The sequence below is a fragment of the Notothenia rossii genome, assembly GCF_949606895.1.
Source record: "Notothenia rossii genome assembly, chromosome: 2".
Taxonomy (NCBI): domain Eukaryota; kingdom Metazoa; phylum Chordata; class Actinopteri; order Perciformes; family Nototheniidae; genus Notothenia; species Notothenia rossii.
Genome location: NC_136904.1, coordinates 81,175,921 through 81,197,213, shown reverse-complemented (window position 1 = coordinate 81,197,213; position 21,293 = coordinate 81,175,921). Strand labels below are relative to the sequence as shown.

The following is a 21,293-nucleotide window of genomic DNA, read 5'->3' as shown; positions in this document are numbered from 1 at the left end:
CTGTTGCACACTCGAAGTGGCGCGCCAACTCAAATCGAACGCTTCCTGTCAGTCCAAGTGCATTGTGGGTAAGACTGATAAACAACAGTGAGTTGACGATATTTACGATAAACAGTTATCCGCGCTAGTCATAATTAAACGAATCGACTGCATGAATGATTAGATATAAACCCTTTTGCTGAGTACAGTTGAATACTCGCTCTTTTCTTTTACTTTAAACAAACAACACAGCGGAGAGGTGTGGCCAATGCTGGAGCCAAAATGGCTAAGGCAGGACGATAGTTTCTCAGTTTGCACTGATTCTCCTGAACTAAACGTTAGCTGAGTAGCTAGCTTAACAAGGAACCAGCTCAGAGACGGAAACCCGTTGACAGGGGAACATGGCCGAACTTGAGCAACACGAAGGAGAGCAGGTAACGTTAACTACCGTTAGTAATGCGTTAGTTAATCTGTCTAATCAAAAGACGTGTCTCTGTAACATAAAACGACTCTGTTTTGACAGGACATTGAGAAGAAAATTGAGGAGACGAGACAGAAATTTAAGAATGAGTTCCTGCAAGGTAACTCACTTATGTCATTTGACATACACTTGCTCCCTGACCAGCCACTTGCAAATGCAATAATGTGGCGGTAATGTTATCTTCAAATATAATGTTAACTGTTACTAAAAGTGAACTATCTGTTGCTTCACTTTCATTTTGTGAACATCATGACCTAAATGCTCAGAGCCTAGATAAGCTCCAATATACAACTAACCTAGCTAACTCTTTATTACCAAATGCAGCTAGTTGTTTTTGAGTAATACAGCCTGTGTTTATATCGTTATGACCTCTGGGTGAACTTTATATGAGTTGACAGCACAATGTGGTCATTTATGGCTTCAGCAGTATTTTAAAGTATAAAACACTCAATATTTTCGGAAGTGAAACCTTGTGTTTGACCATTGTGTATGCCGAGCGTCATGTGACTAAGCACTTAGGGTTGTGTTTACAGAATCGACGGATAAATATGACTCCAGAGATGTGGAAAGGCTTGACAAAGATGATGCCCTAGTGGAGGGCTACCTTCAATGGAGACTTTGTGTTGTCGAAGATGCCTTGAAATTAATTGACGAAAGTCTTCAGTGGAGAAAGGAATTTGGTGTAAATGGTAAGAACTTTGAAGTCATGCTTAAAAGTTTGTCTTATGATATGTAAATGGTTACCTAAAAGTGGGGCCAGGCAATCTTATTTAAACTCGTACAATATTTTGGAATTTTTGACCAAATGAAATAGTTCAAAAACAGTTTGTAGTTTTTCAAAATCATGATATAGATTTTCACTGAAGCAGAAGTGTGTTTAGACTTTATAATACAATACTTTAAAAAGTGGAAAAGAGAATTAACAAATTAAAAATAAAAGGAAAATTACGATATAAAATATAAACAATATAAAGAAAACAATATAAAATATTCTGGATAATTAAAATAAAAAGTCAAAAATACAACGGGATCCAAAATGATCTACATGACCTAGATACCAAGATAATGAATCAGACCAAATGATATATTTTGGATACTGTATCATTTCCTTATCTAGTGCGACATGCATAGCTTTATCAGTATCAAGTTTCACCGGTCCTTCTAAGAGTATAAATGTTGACATGCAATGTTTATTTGTTGTTGGTTGAAGGTTTCGACCGACAAACATCAGCGGTTGTCTTTGTGCTGCTCTAGAATGAATCCGGACAGAGTTCCATTGTGTGTTAAACACCCATATCGCCGAGAACAAGTCCCACTCTCTGTTTCCTGAGGAATTTCCCAGAGTGGTTGTTGTTAGTCTTTAATCCAGCAAATTCAATATATCAAGTAGTTGTTTTAGTATAACTTGATTATAATTAAGTCATGTTGTTAGTTTGTTTATTGATCTATTGAAAGGGATTGAAGCACTTTTTAGGTTATAGGGAAGCTGGGATCCTCACAAAATAGTTTTTTTAAAGTATTAAATAATAACTGCGAAACACCTCTTGCTCTAAAATGGAAAAGTGCATCTTTCCAGTCCTGGTTCACCTACATGAATGTTACATACCAATTTGAGTCATATTTATATTATAAATTCCGATGACTTATCTTTGGGAATAATGCAGATTCTTATCAACCCGGATCTTCAATTGATTAACTGCTTACAGAAAGTATTTATGATCATTAAATTCAATATTTTCTACAAAACAAGCTAGTTATTGCTAGTGATGGACAGCAAATTGTTGTCAGCTATTGTGATATTTAGAAAAATCTCACAATACAGTTTTTTGTTAAAATGATTTGGAATTGGGAAGTTTCTGAGAAATGAAAAGGCAACTATTCAAAGCCTAACAATTATATGAATGTAGTAACAAGCATCTTTTTTTTATTTTTATAACTAGAACTTGCTATAGTTAAAGTCACTGAGAAAAAAAAATAAAAAAACGTTTAGTTGAGGAAGTTCATTGGATATAACTTTTTAGAGTACAGTATATAATCTCCATATTCTTATACACAATTTACTCTGCTTTCATGCAATAATGTGCCTTTTACTAACACGCAGCGGACTGGAGTAGATCCTGAAGTTAGCACCCATATGCACCGAATTGCACTGAAAAGTGAATTGTGAGATGCCAAAAGATTCACACCCTTCCAGACATGATAACAATTATTAAATTACGAAAAACTTAAAGAGTTATACTTTAAATATGATGTGCCTTTCAAATGAGATAAGTAGTTAAATTCAGGAGCCAATAGTCTTGAAGAAAACGATTTCAAGCAACTTCAGCCTTTAGCCTACCTGCCATGTTCTGTACAGCTAATATTCAAAGTATGACAGACACCAGTTAACGGTGTTGTGTTTCTGCCTGTGTGTTTCAGATCTCACTGAGAGCGCCATCCCCAGATGGATGTTCGAGACTGGCGCTGTCTATCTCCACGGCTATGACAAAGAGGGCAACAAACTCTGTATGTGTACATGTTATATTACAGCCCCTCCTTACAGTACACTCTTAAACATGTACAACTTAGCGTTTCTTTACAAGTTATCTGTTGCATTGAGATTGTCCCTTAATCTCTTCACAAATATACAACTTTTATTTTTTCAACTTTTCATCTTGCAATATACTTATTTATATAAATAGTTATCCAAGCAATAAACCGTATTTAATTTACATTATTTTATTTAATATTCTGTTCTTGTACATATGATATTCTATTTACATGTATACAGACTTTTTGCACTACTTCTTCATTTTTATTTTTTATGTTTGATTATATCTGTTGGATTGTTGGAGGAGCTCAGGTCACAAGACTTTCATTGCCATTTCTACACTGTAGCTTTATAAAACCTTAATGAATAACTTTGAATCTGTGTTTACTATGTTTAGTCTGGTTCAAGGTAAAGCTTCACGTCAAGGATACTAAAACTATCTTGGACAAGAAGAAGTACGTGGCCTTCTGGCTGGAGCGGTATGCGAAGAAGGAACCTGGGATGCCGCTCACTGTTATCTTTGATATGGCAGAGTCTGGCCTCAGCAATATAGTAAGTCCATCATGTGTTTTAATTAGTTTGTTGTCATCGTATAACTTCTTCTTATTTCTCTGTGAAGTTCTTTCATTTCTTGTAATAATATCCAGGTCTCCAAGACAAAGCTTATATTGCATTTTGCTCTCCCTCTATTAAATAAGCTTTACTTTCATGTCATAAAAGACTGTTTCCTTCCAATGAGTGTCCTTGAAATGCTGTTGAGTATCCTCTTCCTTCTTGCTGTTTGAGCGGTGGTCTTGCAGGGACTGATGCTCTTTAATGGTTTTACTCTTCGTAGATTAAAGTAACCTTTAAATCCCGTTGGTCAATTTGAGTGGACTGTCTAATCCGCAGACTCGCTGTGTCGCACAGCGTTAGCTCCTTGATTGAGCTCTCTGTCAGAGTGCATTTCATTGGCTAGGCTCTCTCGGAGAGAAATGGCTCAGTTAAATACAAATAAACAAGCACTGCAAAAAGAATAAATAGCTATGCAACCCAAATATGAAATGAGTAGATTAGAAAATCAGTTTGCCGCCTTGTTGAACCACAGTGAAGCTAGAGCTAAGGCTAGCCAGTATGATCTCATTAAAGCTCTGGAGAGTCTCCTGCATAGCAATGAGGCTCCGAGTCAATTATGGAGCCCAGCCGGGATCTAGACGCTGTTTCTATTGACATGCCGCCGGTTTGGTTTGATGATTAACATTAAAAAGTAAGATGATCATTCATCATATTCACATACAAACTGGTTTGAAGTGTTTCACCTGGATAGTTGGTTCCAGGTGAGATTTATAAAATCTATTTCATCAGTTGATTTTCTTTCACTAACTAAAGCGTTGATAGATAATCTGTTTTAATCAGAAGCCCTTTATCATTTACATCCATTTAAGTCAAAGAGCCATATACCGTAGTGTGAACTTAATTTTTTTCCTTGTTTTCTGGGAATGCAGTTTCCTTAAAAAGCAATCAAATGGTTAGTAACTATAATAAATATGGTCAGTATTTGTGAGTGGATCACTTAATACATTTTCTTTCTATTGAAGTACTTCAGGGGCCGTATTCACAAAGGATCTTAGGGCTAAAAGTAGCTCCTAACTGGCGAATTTAGGAGAAACTCCTAAACATAATGGGCGTGTCAGTCTTAAATGTAGGACTCCTAATTTTATTCACTAAGAACAATTCACAAAGTATTTTAGGCCTAAAAGTAGCACCTAAGTTTAGGAGAGCTTAAAAGTCCTCGAGAGGACTCCTAACTCAGTAAGACCTATTCACAAAGAATCTGAAAATGGCTGCGAGACTAAATGTTTTGGAGACAATGGAAGACTGTGAATTGATCAAGAGATAGGCTAAATCGTGAGGGTATCACACTTGTTGTGGAATTAGTGGGGGATGCAATAACATCCCCGACTAACAGGAATAACCCGATTAGTCGGAAATAAAATGTTTGGCAACACTACGATATTTAGCAACAGGGAAAATGCAACTTTGCAATGCCAACGATTTAGGAATATCGCAAACATCAGTCAGCCGTGCCATAAACCAAACCATCAACGCGCTCTCTAGACCACATATCATCCAACAGTTTATCCGGTTTCCTTTGGACAATCAACAACTACACAGAATCAAAGCCAACTTCATGGCAATGCAGGTGTGGTCGGTGCTATTGACGGGACGCACATAAAAATAATTGCGCCATCAAAAGATGAGGACGTGTTCGTCAATAGAAAGAAAGTACATTCCATCAACAAGCAGATTGTTTTCATTCATCATGATAGGGGGGCTTTAACGGCTGTATGGGCTGTTATTGAAAGTGTTTAAGTGTTGGAAATATGCTCATTGGATAATAGATTGCGGGGAGCTTTTAATTGCCTCCTTGATTTAATGCAATTTACGTATTTGTATTGTTTGCTCTCTCTCTTTAACGTGCATATACAACGTCATTATCGTGGTCTGCACAAACTTGTCATCATGCGTGTATTCTGCTAACTGCACTGTCCATAACTATTTCATAGGAATACATTTCTAGCCTAGGCTATTTCCTTGTTTTAGTGGGCTCGTTTGTGGGATGTTGCGGATGAGTTTCACCGAGACCGCCTGCTCTGAACAACCAATCACCGTACTGACCGCTTCTAAACTCATGCACGAGAATCAACGTAATCCATAGCAACGGCGCGTCACTCTTAGTTCACTCTTAGTGATTTATCCTTAGTATGAGTAGGTCTCAGCGGCTTTGTGAATAACTTAAGAAAAAACTCCTACGTAAAATGTTTTAGCGCGAGTTAGGAGCACTCCTAGCGGTAAGATAAAATGCTTTGTAAATACGGCCCCAGATCTAGAGGAGTTTAAAATTGAACATACATTCTCCTTATTTAAAATAATGCCTGTTATGGTTCTGTATTCGGTTTAAGTTTTTTAAATCCCTGTCATTTTCCACTTGGTGTTTCAGGACATGGAGTTTGTGAAGTACATCATTAATTGCTTCAAAGTATATTATCCAAAGTTTTTATGTAAGTAACATAAAGGTCTCAGGAAATATTCACATTAATGATTTAAAACCAAACCTGGGTATTTTAAGAACAATTCTAATGGACAAGCTTTGTACTTTTCTTGATCATTTCAGCCAAAATGATCATCGTGGATATGCCTTGGATCATGAATGGTGAGAAAGCGTCCTCCTAGCCCGTCCTACAAACATGTTTATTTCTCTGCCGATCACAATCTCATTCTGACTTCTGGAGCATGACATGTCTCTTTTTCAGCTGCGTGGAAAATTGTGAAGTCATGGTTGGGTCCCGAGGCAGTCAGCAAGCTCAAGTTTGCTTCCAGATCTGAGGTCCATGGATTCATAGACCCCGAGTACCTGCCAGCCCATATGGGGGGAACGGTATGTTACAATGTGTTTCGCTACGTGTTCTATTAAAAATCTCAAATATAGCATTAGTGCGTTAGCTCATGCCTAAAGGGCAGAAGTAACTAGGACTCGTCTGAATGTTTATCATCACTCTAATGTTTAATGATTTGATGAAGAATTGAGTTGTGTAACCTTTATTCATACTGAACAAATTCAGAATCCAAGGTAACATATTTCTGTCCCACACTGAAATCTTGAATATTGTTTAACTGGCAGATTAAAACATTTTATAGTTGGAGAATCTCTCCATACTCGGAAATTATGATTTCAGCTCACCACTATCTAACTGACGGAAATCACTTTATTTAACCAGCATAAGCCATATCATTATTGTTAGGTTCCCTCCAAATCTAGGGGTACAAAGGGAAGTAACAAAACACAAAGATGACCAGGCACGAGAAAAAAAGGGAGAGGAAACTGGTCTCTGAAGCCACGAGCAGGTCTTTTAATGGACCAAAAGAACCCAGGCTCACCAGCCAATTTGCAAAAACAAACTTAAAGTAACTAATTTAGTCACTTTCTTTAAGAAAAAAGTTGTTCTTAAACAACACACAAAAAAGTTAAACTGGAGCACATCTCCTAACAATTCACCAAAACACAGGCCTCACAAAGAGACAGAGACATGCTGCACACATGCAGCCAGAAGAGAAGGAGAGAGGCCACTGCAGCCTTCCTCAGGTCCTTTATGGAGGCCCTGATTGAGGATTGGGAGCACCTGGGGGAGAGGCTGCACCTGGAGACAATCAGGGAGAGAGAGAGAAACGCACACACACAAGCACCAACTGCGGCCCCCCCCCCATAAAACACACGTTATACTGCTCACAAGCAGCCAACACCGGAGCGACACATGGAACACACATCACTCACTGAACACTGATCCACGTCGCTCTGAGCCAGGTCCACACCCACCGCTTCAGAGACGGGAACACCCAAAGCACTGTCACAGACTGACGCAGAACTTAACTGCAACTCACCACTCTGTCGCATTGCAACTGGGTGCCGGTCTTTTGGCTTTTCCACAGACCACTTGGAAGCTGCCAGCTGCTTCTTCCGAGCTACAAACTCTGCCACTAGATGACCACGGTCAAGACAAAAGAAACACAATCTCTTTTTCTTGGGTCCTTGAAACAGAATGAGCATGTGTGGCGCGCCTGTTACGAGCTTTCCAGAAACCAACACGATGAGGAGAATTGCTCAGAGCCAAAACACCACTGCGTGATAGCACAACCCCTTCCTCATCCGCCATAGTGGCGACCTGCTTCCGCTTCAAAGCACCAGGGTTATGGCAAAAGAAAACAAGGCTTTTCTGGCTTGGGACCTGATACTGGAAAACTGACACGGGGAACGTATGTGTCACGAGCTCTATGGTAAAAATCTCGCTGAGGGAAATCACGCTCTTGATGAGGGGGATCACGCTGAGAAAAAACACTTTTGTGTAAGCGCAAACTCATCAGCTAGAGTGGCAGCCTGCTGAAGGGTAGATACTTTTTGCTCATTTACAGCCCCTACACACGGCGGCGTGCGTTGTCGCTTTTAACTATATTTAACCGGATGAAGGATTTTTATTCACGGACGTCTGGATCTTAACTGGTTGACTCATCATACCTTAAGTCATGATCTAACATGTCTTGATAATGCATGTTGCTTACCCTCAAATAAGGGGGTTCATCTGTGAATGAAGAAGAGTGGTGTCTAGAAGGGACCCAAGAGATTAAACGTATTACATTAAACTATAGGAAGCTTCATTATCAATCAATCAATGTTTATTTATATAGCCCAATATCACAAATGTTACATTTGTCTCAGTGGACTTCACAGTTTGTACAGAATATCAGTATGACAATACAACACCCTCTGTCCTTAGACCCTCACATCGTACAAGGAAAAACATCCAGAGAAAACCCACAGTTTAAAGGGAAACATGGGAGAAACCTCAGGGAGAGTAACAGAGGAGGGATCCCTCTCCCAGGACGGACAGACGTGCAATAGATGCCGTGTGTAAATTGAAAAGATAATACATTTACAACATAGGTAGTCCAAATGTTTGGAAATGCATGTGTGTATAATAGGAAGATGAATCCACGAGTATATCCATCCAGGACTTATGATCCAGGACCACAGCCACGACTCAGGACTCGCGATCCATGACACAGGATCATCCATGACTCTGGATCCCGGCGCATATAGACACCAAAAAGAAAGACATTTGGGGAAGCTGGGTTAATCGGAACATGAGAGTACACAGGTATAGACAGAGAGAAGGAAGAAGTAAGATGTCCCCCGACAAACTAAGCCTATATCAGCAAAACTAGGGGCTGAATCTAATCAGCCCTAACTATAAGCTTTATCAAAAAGGAAGGTCTTAAGCGCACTCTTAAAAACGGATAGGCTGTCTGCCGCCCGAACACAAACTGGAAGCTGATTCCACAAATGTGGAGCTTGATAAGAAAAGGCTCTGGCTCCCATTGTACTTTTAGAGACTCTAGGAACAACCAACAACCCTGCATTCTTGGAACGCAATGCCCTAGTAGGACAGTAGGGTATAATGAGTTCTTTAAGGTAAGATGGCGCCTGCCCATTAAGGGCTTTGTAGGCGAGAAGAAGAATTTTAAATTCTATCCCGTGTTCTATAGGGAGCCAGTGTAAGGCAGCCAGAACAGGAGTAATATGGTCCCTTTTCCTAACTCTAGTTAGTACACGAGCTGCAGCATTTTGAATCAGCTGAAGCGACTTGACTGACTTCTTGGTACACCCTGATAATAAGGAGTTACAATAATCCAGGCTTGAAGTAACAAATGCATGGACTAGTTTCTCTGCATCGTTTTGAGGCAAGATATGCCTGATTTTCGCAATGTTACGTAGATGGAAGTAGGCGGTCCTTGAGATTGATTTTATGTGGGCGTTAAAGGATAAATCCTGATCAAATATAATTATCACATTAGGGAATTAACATACGTGACCAAATAGGTAATTTAACTTTTTATTCCACAATTAAAACCTTTGTGCAAATAGCAGCAAAGTAGTGGACATCTTTTAAATAACATTATAAAAATAAAATTAACAGCTATACACCAGCTCCTTTATGCCGTTTTGAACCCTTCTCATATGGTGTAACACCGGCAAAGGCATCTGAAATAGTTGTTTGCTGTGCATGCAGACTCAGAGCCTGCATGTCACTCCACTCAAGTACTAGTAGTGCAAGTGTTCCTTTTGTAGCAAGCAGCAAAATAATTGTAACATGACGTGTTTGAGTTAATTTACCTACTTAATATCGAACGCCCTTTTTTTTTTAAAATCGCACATCCCTGCGATGTGAATAACGCGCATGCGCATATCGCGGTTATCGCCATGACACGGTATATCGTTCAGCCCTAGGTTACACACACATCGACACTTCCCCAGATCCTGCCTACCACAACTTACCTAACTATCTTCTGGAGCGTGCCGGGCTCGAGGCAACTTTAAAAAAAAAGGCAAACAGCAGCGGCCGAAACCCTGAAAGCGCCTGCCCCCAACAGGGACTAAATCCCCACCCAGGATTACCCCGAAAATAAAAAAGGCAAAATAATAAATGAGTGTCTGAAGGAAGGACTGATTCAGCCCAGCTAGACACTCCCCTATCCAAACTGAGGAAGCTGCTAAACAGCAAGAGACTTCAAAGCCAATGCTACACTTATATACACATACACTACTGCTCACCACCAAACACAGTATCAACACTAAACAACAAACACTCACTCTGTCTCAAAGATCGGACGAGCCCCCATTTGTTAGGTTCCCTCCAAATCTAGGGGTACAAAGGGAAGTAACAAAACACAAAGATGACCAGGCACGAGAAAAAAGAGAGGAAACTGGTCTCTGAAGCCACGAGCAGGTCTTTTAATGGACAAAAAGAACACGGGCTCACCAGCCAATTTTGTAACTAAGAACAACTGTTTTCTTAAAGAAAGTGACTAAATTAAACAATACACAAAAAGGTAAACTGGAGCACATCTAAAAATTCACCAAAACACAGGCCTCAGCGAGAGACATGCTGCACACATGCAGCCAGAGGAGAAGGAGAGAGGCCACTGCAGCCTTCCTCAGGTCCTTTATGGAGGCCCTGATTGAGGATTGGGAGCACCTGGGGGAGAGGCTGCACCTGGAGACAATCAGGGAGAGAGAGAGAAACGCACACAAAAGCACACAAGCACCAACTGCTGCACGTAACAATTATGTTAATTCATATTCAAGTCATGGGACTTTCTCTGCTTAACAAGAACAGTCAGTATGATGACCTTCATTGAGATAGACAATGTACACGCTTTTAAAAACCATGCATGTTTTGATATTTTTTTCTGGCTACATTCCAGGACCCCTTCAAGTACAGCTACCCTCCTCTCCCTGATGACGACTTCCAAACACCCATCTGTGAAAACGGGCCGATAGTCAGTGAGGACGAGCTGGAGAGCAAAGACGGGGACATGGAGAGCAAAGACGCCCTGGAGTCCAGCTTCAGCTCTGAGGTAGCAGTAAAGCCCAAAAAGGTAAATGTTCTGTTCACTTTACATCTAGTTATTATCATTAGTTTCCGAATGGAGCCGGCTTAAAAAAGTCCTTCAATGTAATTAAGACAAAACTCTTCACGCTTTCATTTAGCCACAATCTAAGGGAGGAGGGCTCCTTCTGTGTTGTCAGTCTCCACTCTGGCACGACTCGCTTTCAGTCAGCGAACTTCTGAATATGGAGTGAATGTTGTGTTTATGAATAAAATGTGTGAAACAAATATAGTTAGCAAGACTTGTGGTGACGTTGTTATCAGTGTAGCTGCTCTCGTGTGTAATTGAGTCATGATCTTATAGCTGTGGCATTCTGCTAGGAATCAAACAGAGCGGCCTACAGTCGTTTCTTCTTTCACTCACATTCTATAAGTTGAGCGTGAGATTACAGCATGTGATCACCGCAGTGAATGAAATGGGAAGTAATGTCCTGATTTGGAAGATGGTAAGCTCTTGCTCATTGTCTATATGAAAGTGACTCCTAATGTCTACGGCTGCAATTAAATCCTGCCAACAAAGCTAGTGCTTCGAAGCCGGTGCTCTGTCCTCCCCTCCTCTCCTCCTCATACGGTCCACAGAGGTTGTCAAGTCAGCTACTTAAGCTCTTCCCTGCTGTAGCTGGATTCCTCTTCCTCGCCAAACAACAGCAAGCGGCCCAACAACATAACTGAGACGCCCCGCAGGCTTTATCTTAACTATGTCTGCAGATACTTGTCAACCTCCCTCTCTCTCTGGTGTCACCCGATTCCACCCACATGCTGTAAGGCTGCAGCTTATGTCATATATTCTACTCTCCTTCAGGACAATCCAGTTTCATAATCTCCTAGCTACTTTCCCGCACAGCGTCATGCAGAGAAAGCCTGCATGGAAATAGATGGAGGGCTCAGGATATGCTCGACTTCGAGAAAGTTGTACATTTGCAATACGTTGGTGCAGGTTGTTTTCAAGCATGGTTGATTATTATTTTTGCTGCAGCAGTTATTAACTAAAGCATGGGTCAAGCAAGAACTTATTCAATGTTAAAGCACAGCCGAATCATCAAAGTCAACTTTAATGTAAATCTTCCAGTTTGTTTGTACAGACAGAGAGATCGGAATACTGTTTCCCACAATCCCAAATATGAAAACAATGTATATAGAATATAAAAATATGTATATACACATGTGCACACATTAAGACCTAAATGAAAACACAACAATCAATATAAAAGTCAGATGGAATCGGCCTTGGGGAGGTTTGTGCCCTTCTGAATAACACACAGGTTGCTGTTAAAGCCAGAGAGCAGCAGATTTGGGGTTGACCTGCGTTCGACGTGAGTCGTGATATAACTGTGTTGTGATTTATAGCCGCTCTCATGAGTTTTTGTCGCCTGTTGCCTATAGGACACACCCTGTGAGAGCTGCTGCTGTGTCACCCACAGTTTCTCCCATGAGCCTCCTAAGACCCACTAAACAAGCAGAGCTCTTAGTGTTAATAAATACCTCATTGGTCATGCACAACAGATTCAGATTTACAAAGCAAAGATATGCAAGTCACTCAAATGTTAGCCCAAGCAATAACTTACAGGAACCATTTTAAAGTTTTTTAATGTTGTTGGTGAACAAGCCCCACTATTCCCAAGAGAAAAGGTACACATTTCCATATTTAAGCATTTTTGACTTCATATTTGACATTAAAAAAATTGTCTGTGGGAAAGGGAAAGATATTTTTCATGTTAGCCTGAAGAGCTAGTGACTCAACCACTCGGCAGTGACGCTGCACAGAAAGTGAGTCTGGTATGATTGGTGTTGAAATATGCCTGACAGCAATCACAATGTCTCAAGTAGTTGATGAATATTCAGGCTCAGAGAATAGAAGCTCAACAGTTTGTCTTTGAATGGTGAATTGTATAACGATTGAAAATGAATGGTAATTCATGTGACTTTAAATATCGCCACTGGCTGAAGGTTACATTCTAATTATGAATTCATTCTGGAAACCTTACAAGCCCAACTTTCTTTTTTGAAATGTATGAATTCAAGGTTAATAATACCTCCTGCACAGGTACTTCCTTTAAAGCCCATAGTGTTGTACAGAAGTAAGTATATGTTTGGTGTTGTCCGACTATACAGAGTATCAGAACAATCACAATATTAACAGAAAGGCATGGTTTACTATTTCAAACAAGATGAAAGGAGAGTGAGATGATGTCTCTTGGTCATTTTTCAAAGTGTGGGGTAGTCTCATCAGGCATAATGAATTCCTGGATGCCTGTGCTGTGCCTAAACCTGCTGCTCTGTAATATCCCGTCCTGCCGGCTCCTCAGCCCGTCAGAGCACGTTCCATCTTGTCTAAACAAACCATCGACTCTTCCGCCGCCGTCCCTCCTCAATTACGCTGATTACTTGGGAGCTAATTGCCTTTCTCTCTGTTTTGGAACAAGGGCTGGCTGTGGTAAGGCAGGTTAGGATCAAACCCACACTCGGAGCTCAGAGTCCAGACGCTTTCTCCCGGCTGGAAAGGCAGGTGTGCTCACGTGACTGAATTACTGTGAGTGCACCTGCCTCTCAGTCACCTGCTGTCGTCTCATCCCTGGACATGTTCATCTGTCCTGGACCTTACATTTCAAATTGAGAAACTAATCGCACAGTCCCTGCCCGCCAGGAACACATTGACATGACCTGTATGTTCTAACCTCAGATAAAAAGCACTGAAATAATTACTGCTATGTTGCAGTAAAACGAGTTATGAACACGTTTTTTAACTTCTTTGCTTTTATGCATATCTTAACTAACACCATGAGTGCCTTGTTTTTTAACACTATTTTGACCAGGTCTGTGACACTGGGGAGTGATATCAAGTATCATGTGTAAAGCCTACTAAGTACTGTACAACCAGTAGACACTCCTCTTATGAGCCTTTCACTAATATTTTAATAATTCTATTGTCTTTGCGTTTCAAATCTTACACAATGTGTAGAAAACATGAAGGTATCAAATGTAGTATTAATTGTGTTGTGTCTTAATTCTTTGTATTTGCTTATAGTTTTTTTTTTAATTGAAAGAAATTGCCTAATATTTTGTTCTTTGTTAATCTACAATGGAATTTTGTTTCCATGAGCCTTACGAAAGGGATCAAAGCTCTTAAAAACAGTATTATTTTAATTATGATATGTGTGTGAGACGCAGCCTGCTATTTCATGTTTCATTTCTAATTAAAAAATGTGAGTATGTTTGACTTCTTCGACTCACATTGTGACCTCATTGTGTTGAGCTTGCTCTGAAATGATGAATAAATGAAGCCTTTCATCAGCAGCTGATCATCTCTTGATGTCTTCATTGTGGCACTTGCATGACAGTCAGCCATTGAATTAAGATGACATGTTGTGTTGCTTATCACAGCAAATGACACACTTACCCCCTCCGAGTCACAAATGTTCCCATCACATGCAGAGCCCGCTCACCTTTGCCCCCTCACCCCCCCCTCCCCTCATGATGTGCTCACTCTCCCATCTGTTTTACACAATATGTGTTGCCAGCATCACTGTGAAGGCATCCTCCTCCCAACCCAACGACTTCATCCGTAGTGCTTAGGCTGACGTTTCGCAATTTCTATCCTGTCAACTGTTTCCTTATCTCGTGATCTGTCCGAGCATGATTTGGGTCAAAGTGTACGGATGTTTTTGCTGAAGTGAAAGTATCCTTGTCGGAGTCTTAATTCTGACTCCTGGACTCACTGAACTATTTATGTTCATGCGTCTTGTCATGTGTTTGTAAGACTACCAGGAACACGGGTGAGGAGTCATCACGGAGGTTTCTCAGTAGTAAAAACATGTTCTGAACACTTCACGATTATTTCACAAGAGCCCTTCATTAATCATTGCAGATAACTGTCAAGAGCTTCATTAACTGATAGCTTTCCTCGCTTCAAGGCCAAAGTTCAAACATTTTATTTTCAGGGAAGGAAGCAGATAAAGGTCACACGATTTGCTTTTATCAATTCTCTGAGTCTCTTTTCTAATTAGCTGCTCTTTGTTGTTTCAGGTGAATTTCCTGGAAGACAGTTTGAGAGCAGAGGACAATGATAAAGGAGACACTAGCTCCAGGACCAAAGGGGCCAGAAAGCCACTGACTACCTTCAAAGGCGCTCTGCTAGATGTTAGGTAGGCCATCCTGCTCACAATCTCCTTTTCTTACCATCATTCTATACGGTCATTTCCTCAAGTTGCAGTTATATTGAAAATAATCTACTTAGATGACGAAGCTCTAAAAACAACATGTAACCAGTTCACAATCAGCTGATGGATTTCTTTGAGGTTTATCATTGGTAATAATGCTAAATCCTCATCTCTACCATTACTTGGAAGTGTTCCTATCCTACCTTTTCAAGTGTTCTTGGAAACATTGACAGCTTCTACACGAGCCTAAATGAACCCAGAAAATGTCAGAGGCTTTTTTCTTTTTTTTTTAAACCAACAGATTAGCTGTACACTAAATGTGTTGTTGACTATATGCACACATGTTTGGCATCTCTGCACTGCAACTACAACTCATTTGTGTTTGGGAAACATGAAGTAAGGTAGTCAGAAAGGTTGACTGGACAACTGAGGATGGTTAGTTTGCTGATAATAACCGGTAGTAGATGTATCTAGATTATCCTCATTTGCCGTCCTTTCTGCCAATCTCCACTCCAACGCTGGTTTCGGTGTTAGGGTTAGGGTCAATGTACAGATACAGCTCTGGAAACAATGAAGAGACCACCACAGCATTATCAGTTTGTATGTGTATATTTCATTCAACAGACCCCGGAATGGAATGGCTGCCATACGTGTAGAGATTGAGATTTAAGAATCATTTGAAGTGGTCTCTTAATTCTTTCAAGAGCTGTAGCTAAAACTAAACATTATAATGTCCTCGGAGGTAAGATGTTACATTATACTGCGTTCATAAATTGGTAACTGAGCATAAGCCCGTTAAGAAGCCATTAGCAAAAATACATAACTTTAATTGCCTTGTATATATTGACGAAAATGTCCCCTTCATGTATCGGCTCAAAGCCATGAGTCATTATTGATGTTTGCGCCTTTTATGGCCTGATTGATCCGCTCACATGGGGCAGGAATTAAGGATGCTAGCGATCGTTTGTTCAATGAGAGACTGGCCAATGATTAATTAACCTTTAAGAGAGGAGCACTCGTCCACTCTGAACATGTCGTCACACACATCATACGTTTTAATTCAGCCTTCAATTGCAAAAGAGGGGTCGACTTCAAGAGCGGTGTATTGCAAAGAAGAAAAAAAGCAATCACACAAGTATGTGTTTGGCTATTGGGTAAAGAATTCGCGGTGCATTCTCACTACTTCTCATTTTCATGAATATTTGTCCGTTGAGTTCTGTTTTAACGGAGGAATGGCTTTGATGTGAGGATTCTGACAGCTCTGGGCTGTGAGTTAGTGATAAACAGATTTTAAATGAGCCTTAAATGCAATTATGTTTCTGAGCTGTGTTAGCCTTAATTCGAGGCTGGGGGGGCTTTAGTGGGGAGTAGGGGGCTTTGATCTCATGTTTGCAAAAGGTTTTCAGAGCCCCAAATTCACTTTGAGGGAAAGAGCCTCTATGTCTAGAACCGGGGAAATAACACGGAGACTTGCGTAAGAGAAATATAAGTTTTGTTCTTAGCAGTGTCAGTCCATGAGACATCAAGGAGAAGCTTGATATGAGGCAGATATTCAAATCTTTTTTCTAATTTCTCCCAATAAAAAAAAAGGGTTTAACCTTTCTGAATTCATCGAATAACATGCTGTTTATAGCCAAGTTAGACTGTTGCAAACTTGCTTAGAGGAAACAGCGAGAGCCGGCAACAACCACCACTGATCACAAACTGCGAGAGAAAGAGCCTCATCCCAAGTTTTTGGGTCACAGATTTATTTTTTTCAACATTTCACATCAGATGTGATGCCTGATCAGCGCTCCATACAGTTTAAAGTCCAACTGAAAATAAGTTGCTAGAGTATTCACATCTCCTGTGTTCTACTCGGCATCAAAATCTGAAACCAAATAGTGACAATCATTTATTCTAATACCATGAGTTCTCCGTTTTGATAGATGGACATCTTGTTTTCATACAACCAATCAGATTGCTTCATTTGGAACCATATTTGCGTTAAGCAGTAACAAAAGCATTTAATCATGGGAAGACATTCACGCTGACTAAAAGCCACACACATCCTGCTACACAGCACACAAAGTATCCTTTTTATCTGACTAACCAACATGAACACCATGTCCTGCACTTTGACATGTTGTACCAGCCACCAAACAAACATTCAGCGGGGGAAAGAGCACGGCAAACATTGGTTTTCATGATAAATAGTTCATTAGCTATCTGCTCTACAAATATGATGTTATCTTAGCTGCAAATGTCTTGTACGATACACCAACAAATGTTGAAGACATAAAGGACTACTAAGTGGTTTCAGTTTAAATCAAAGCATTAACTCCTCCTATAGCCAGCGAAGGCACCTAGACCCTGTTTACATCGAGTATTCATGGGTCTTAGGGGGTCAGATTACAAGACCACAGCTCTGAATGCAACAACCACAAAGACTCGTTGTGATTTGATCACGGTAACCAGTTGCCATGGTGGTTTGTCCACATGTGACCACATAGTGTAAATGCTGAGGCCTCCTGATGTGGCCCTAACTAGGATGTAACAGGAAAATACGTCAATGCTTGCAGCTGTCAAACGTGATGAACGTGTTTTTTAAGTGAGATCCAATCACAAGTAGTCACTTGGGACGCATGTATAGATGCACTTGTTGTGGTCAACAGGAACCTCCAACTCAATTCTGTCCCCCAGGGGCCCCATAGTGCGGTGATTCAGCCTCGGACTTTGACATGGTTTATTGATTTTTTGATTAATGTAAAAACAGGTATCCTGTATTTGAAAGTATAATTTTTTTATTTTTTGCTGCAAATCTTTCAATAACATCCTTCAGGAATAACGATGGTTATAGCAGATATTTAGAGGGATGTGTAGCAGGAAAAGCTACAAGTCCCAGGATAATCATAGCACACAGACAGCAAAGCACATGAAGTATCCGCCCAGTCTGTATTCATACGAAGCCTAAGACAAAGAACAAAGCATTTGAGGGAGCAAAGGGAACTCCAGTCTGCATGTAGAGCAGTTGTACAAGTGCGCGAACAGGCGCTTCCTTCCTACCACGACAGCTTCCTAACGTATCTCCTCCTGTCACGCATTGTGGGTTTTCTCTCCCTCCAGCCCCGCAGAGGAGCTCAGCTTTGGTTCTGCAGAGACGGAGAAAAGATGCCTCATTATCCTGAGCAATGTGACCAAAAATAAAGTGGCCTTCAAGGTGAGAATGAGGAGCGTTTGTGCCTAAGTTACATTTTCTGTTATTTGATCAACAGTAAAATTACGTTTTAGTCAAGCCATTTGTTTAGCGCAATAGCAGTTCACTAGTTTCATCTTTTCCAATGTGAAGTTGTTCTGCTTTTTTTGCAACTTTATATCAATGTTCATGGAATTTCTATGTTTGGACCATTTTATGATCTTTATAGACAAAGCACTTTCTGAAAATAAATATCTTTTATTTAGAGTGCCCTTGGTGTCTTTCCAGGTACGGACCACAGCACCTGAGAAGTACAGAGTGAAGCCCAGCAGCAGCTTCTGTGAACCAGGAGCGTCAGTAGATATAGTCGTGTCTTTACATGGAGGTACTGCACTCTAGCTCTGCCTCACAATAGATTGTTCCTAAAGCTGCACTTCAGAATCATCAAAGTCTGGTCTTCTACCTTCAGAGTGCTAGCAGCCACTCTTCCTTGCCCAGCATACATATTTTAAAAGTGATAAAAGAAGAATCTGCCCAAAACAACTGAGGTCAAACATGTTGGGGCCTTCAAACCGTGTATAGACTACACTCTATTGCAAATACCTTGGAAGAATCAGTGCTGCCTATGTCAAGGTTGCTTTAATGCTTTTTCACAATGTCATGTCAAGCAATGCATTTTCTAGTTCCTGCTGAAGATTTCCTCAACAAATCAAATCCTTTCCGTTATTTATGCTGACTTGCCGTGTGTTTTTGTTGCCCCGGATGTTTCCGGCAGGTTCTCAAGCATCGCCACAGGACAGATTCTTGGTCATGGCTGCCGAGATGGACAATTCTTTATCACAAGAACTCGCACAGTTCTGGAAAGAAGTGCAGAAAGCCAAGATCATGGAACACAGGTCTGTGCTCCTTGATACAGCCATGAGAGTAAATCTGTCAAATGATGAGTACATTGTCCCGTTGCCCCAGTGTCCTCGTTACAGCCGTGACCGTGAGCTTGTCGGCTTGCGTATCGCCCTGATGGCCTCCCGCTCATTAGGTTGTGAATTTCCCACAGATTGCGCTGTCACGTTGTGGAGAGCCTGAAACAAACAGTGAGTCTTCTCAGAGACAGCCCTGTGGAGACGGGCTCCGGCGGGCAGCAGGAATTTCACACAGCGGTGAGTTCTGCTGGAGAGGAGCCTCTTCTCGTCAGTACTCATTATCTTTGACTCACAATTAGGGCTGCTCGATTATGGCAAAAATCCTAATCTCGATTATTTGGGTCAATAATTGTAATTGCGATTTATGAAATGCTTTCAAATGATTTTGAAAACATCCATTTATTGGAGACATTTTTTTTTAACAGTATGTTTTTAACAGTTGATTACCTTGAACTTTAAGTATAATTCAACTGAAAAACCCCCCCCAAAAAATTATAAAAATAAATAAGTAATAATAACAAAATAATCGTTTTATTTCGATTACGTTGTTTTCGTAATCGTTGCAAGCCATAATCGTAATCGCGATTTAAAATACGATTAATTGAGCAGCCCTACTCACAATAAATTTGTTCACGGAGATCCTTTTGACCACCAATGTAGATGTTATACTCTGCCATCCCTAACACATTGTAGTCCAATATGACTCTATGATGAAGACGCACCCTTACAGATGTCATTAACATGTCTTTGTATTTGCATTGCATACTCCAAAAACATCCCACACCCAGGCACTGGATGATAACATACATTTCACATCAGTAAGTATTATGTAGGTTGAGTGTAGATTCATTAGGTCGTAGCATTATAAATGTCTTGTTGGACTTTTGTTTGTTACATGTTTAACGGTATGGTAACATTTCGGGGAACTGTTCTTGCTTTTCTTACTTTCTTTTGAAGAGAGTTAGACGAGAAACTCAACTCTCATGTCTGTGTGTTACAGCTGGAGAAGAGGGGCAGCTAGCCTAGCTTAGCATACAAATTGGAAATTGTTAGCCTAGCTCTGTATAATAATGTCAAAGACCTCTTCCCATCCCCTCGAGAGTTCCCTAATTAGTACTCTTTCTCTTCAATAGAACTGATATGTCTGTGTGTAGCCTCTCTGCTTATTTCCTCACCACTTCACAGTTATGATCTAGGAAGTCACTGCAATCAACCGCTTCTCACCAGGAAGTTGACACACAGTAGCACCTAACTCTCCCTGAAACCACAAATTGTCGTTTTGAATTTCAGGTCGATACGTTCTTAGAGACACAGTTATAGTTTAGCAAAAGCCAGGCTATGTGTATCTCCTACCTCCAGTCTTCCCATATCACACATGAGAGTAGAATCCATCATCTAACTCTAGAAAAAGAATAGGCGTGTGTTTCACCCTTTTTTTTCCCCAAATTAACCGAACATCTATAGCCTGGTTTGCTGCCAGGACTTCTTTCATTGCAACAGTGTTAGATTTAAACCAGTTTCTATCTCACCAGCTCCTGCAAGTGATGACCTGCAACGCCCGGCTGGAGCAGAAGCTGAACTCGTGCCTGTGGGTGCAGAAGGTTCTGATCGGGCTGGTGCTGATCCTGGTCCTGCTGAACCTGCTGTGTCTGCGCTTGCTGACCAGCTCCCAGCAGCCATCCTGACCTTCCCCCTGCCCGCTCCACCGCAGACACTCCTGACCCCCCCCCCCCCCCCCCCCCCCACCCCCGCGCGGGCTGCTGCCATGGAGGGGAGCAGGTTCCACTTTATGGAGTCGTTGTGGAGTCTCCATTTGAAGAGACTTTATTCGTCTCTTTTCAGGCACTTGAGAGGGACTCTTTTAACAAAGTGACATCAAAGCATTAATGTATTTTTTAAGATGCATCAAAAGATAAATGTGTATTTATTACTAAAAACAAAACATGGAGGAACAATTACTAATTCTGTGATCATAATGTACAATTTTTTTACATATTATATAAATCTAGAGAATATAAAATAAACACTTTTTGTCAACTTATCTGTTGTTGCTGTTTCTCCTTGTCTCT

The 21,293-nt window shown here is 40.7% G+C and overlaps 1 protein-coding gene across 2 annotated transcripts; it reads left to right on the top strand.

The window, feature by feature from the left end:
- Positions 1-125: 125 nt before the first annotated feature.
- On the top strand, positions 126-21,265 carry mospd2 (motile sperm domain containing 2). 2 transcript variants are annotated; one of them, XM_079663054.1, is made up of 16 exons: positions 126-413; positions 503-560; positions 994-1,149; positions 2,879-2,965; positions 3,388-3,542; positions 5,971-6,031; positions 6,145-6,183; positions 6,284-6,408; positions 10,788-10,961; positions 14,996-15,114; positions 18,235-18,328; positions 18,593-18,689; positions 19,080-19,200; positions 19,359-19,461; positions 20,013-20,042; positions 20,757-21,265. In XM_079663054.1, the coding sequence occupies exons 1-16, from the start codon at positions 381-383 to the stop codon at positions 20,907-20,909; spliced, it is 1,605 nt and encodes a 534-aa protein (XP_079519180.1). In that variant the 5' UTR covers positions 126-380; the 3' UTR covers positions 20,910-21,265. The 2 variants fall into 2 exon arrangements, with proteins under 2 accessions (XP_079519180.1, XP_079519181.1); XM_079663055.1 differs by lacking the exon at positions 20,013-20,042.
- The last annotated feature ends 28 nt before the right edge of the window (positions 21,266-21,293 follow it).

Bases quoted from the DNA above. Each gene is read 5' to 3' on its own strand.
- mospd2 (XM_079663054.1), top strand. From the start codon at position 381: ATGGCCGAACTTGAGCAACACGAAGGAGAGCAG. The intron at 10,962-14,995 runs GTAAATGTTCTG...TTGTTGTTTCAG, and splicing joins TAGCAGTAAAGCCCAAAAAG to GTGAATTTCCTGGAAGACAG. The intron at 18,329-18,592 runs GTGAGAATGAGG...GTGTCTTTCCAG, and splicing joins AAAATAAAGTGGCCTTCAAG to GTACGGACCACAGCACCTGA.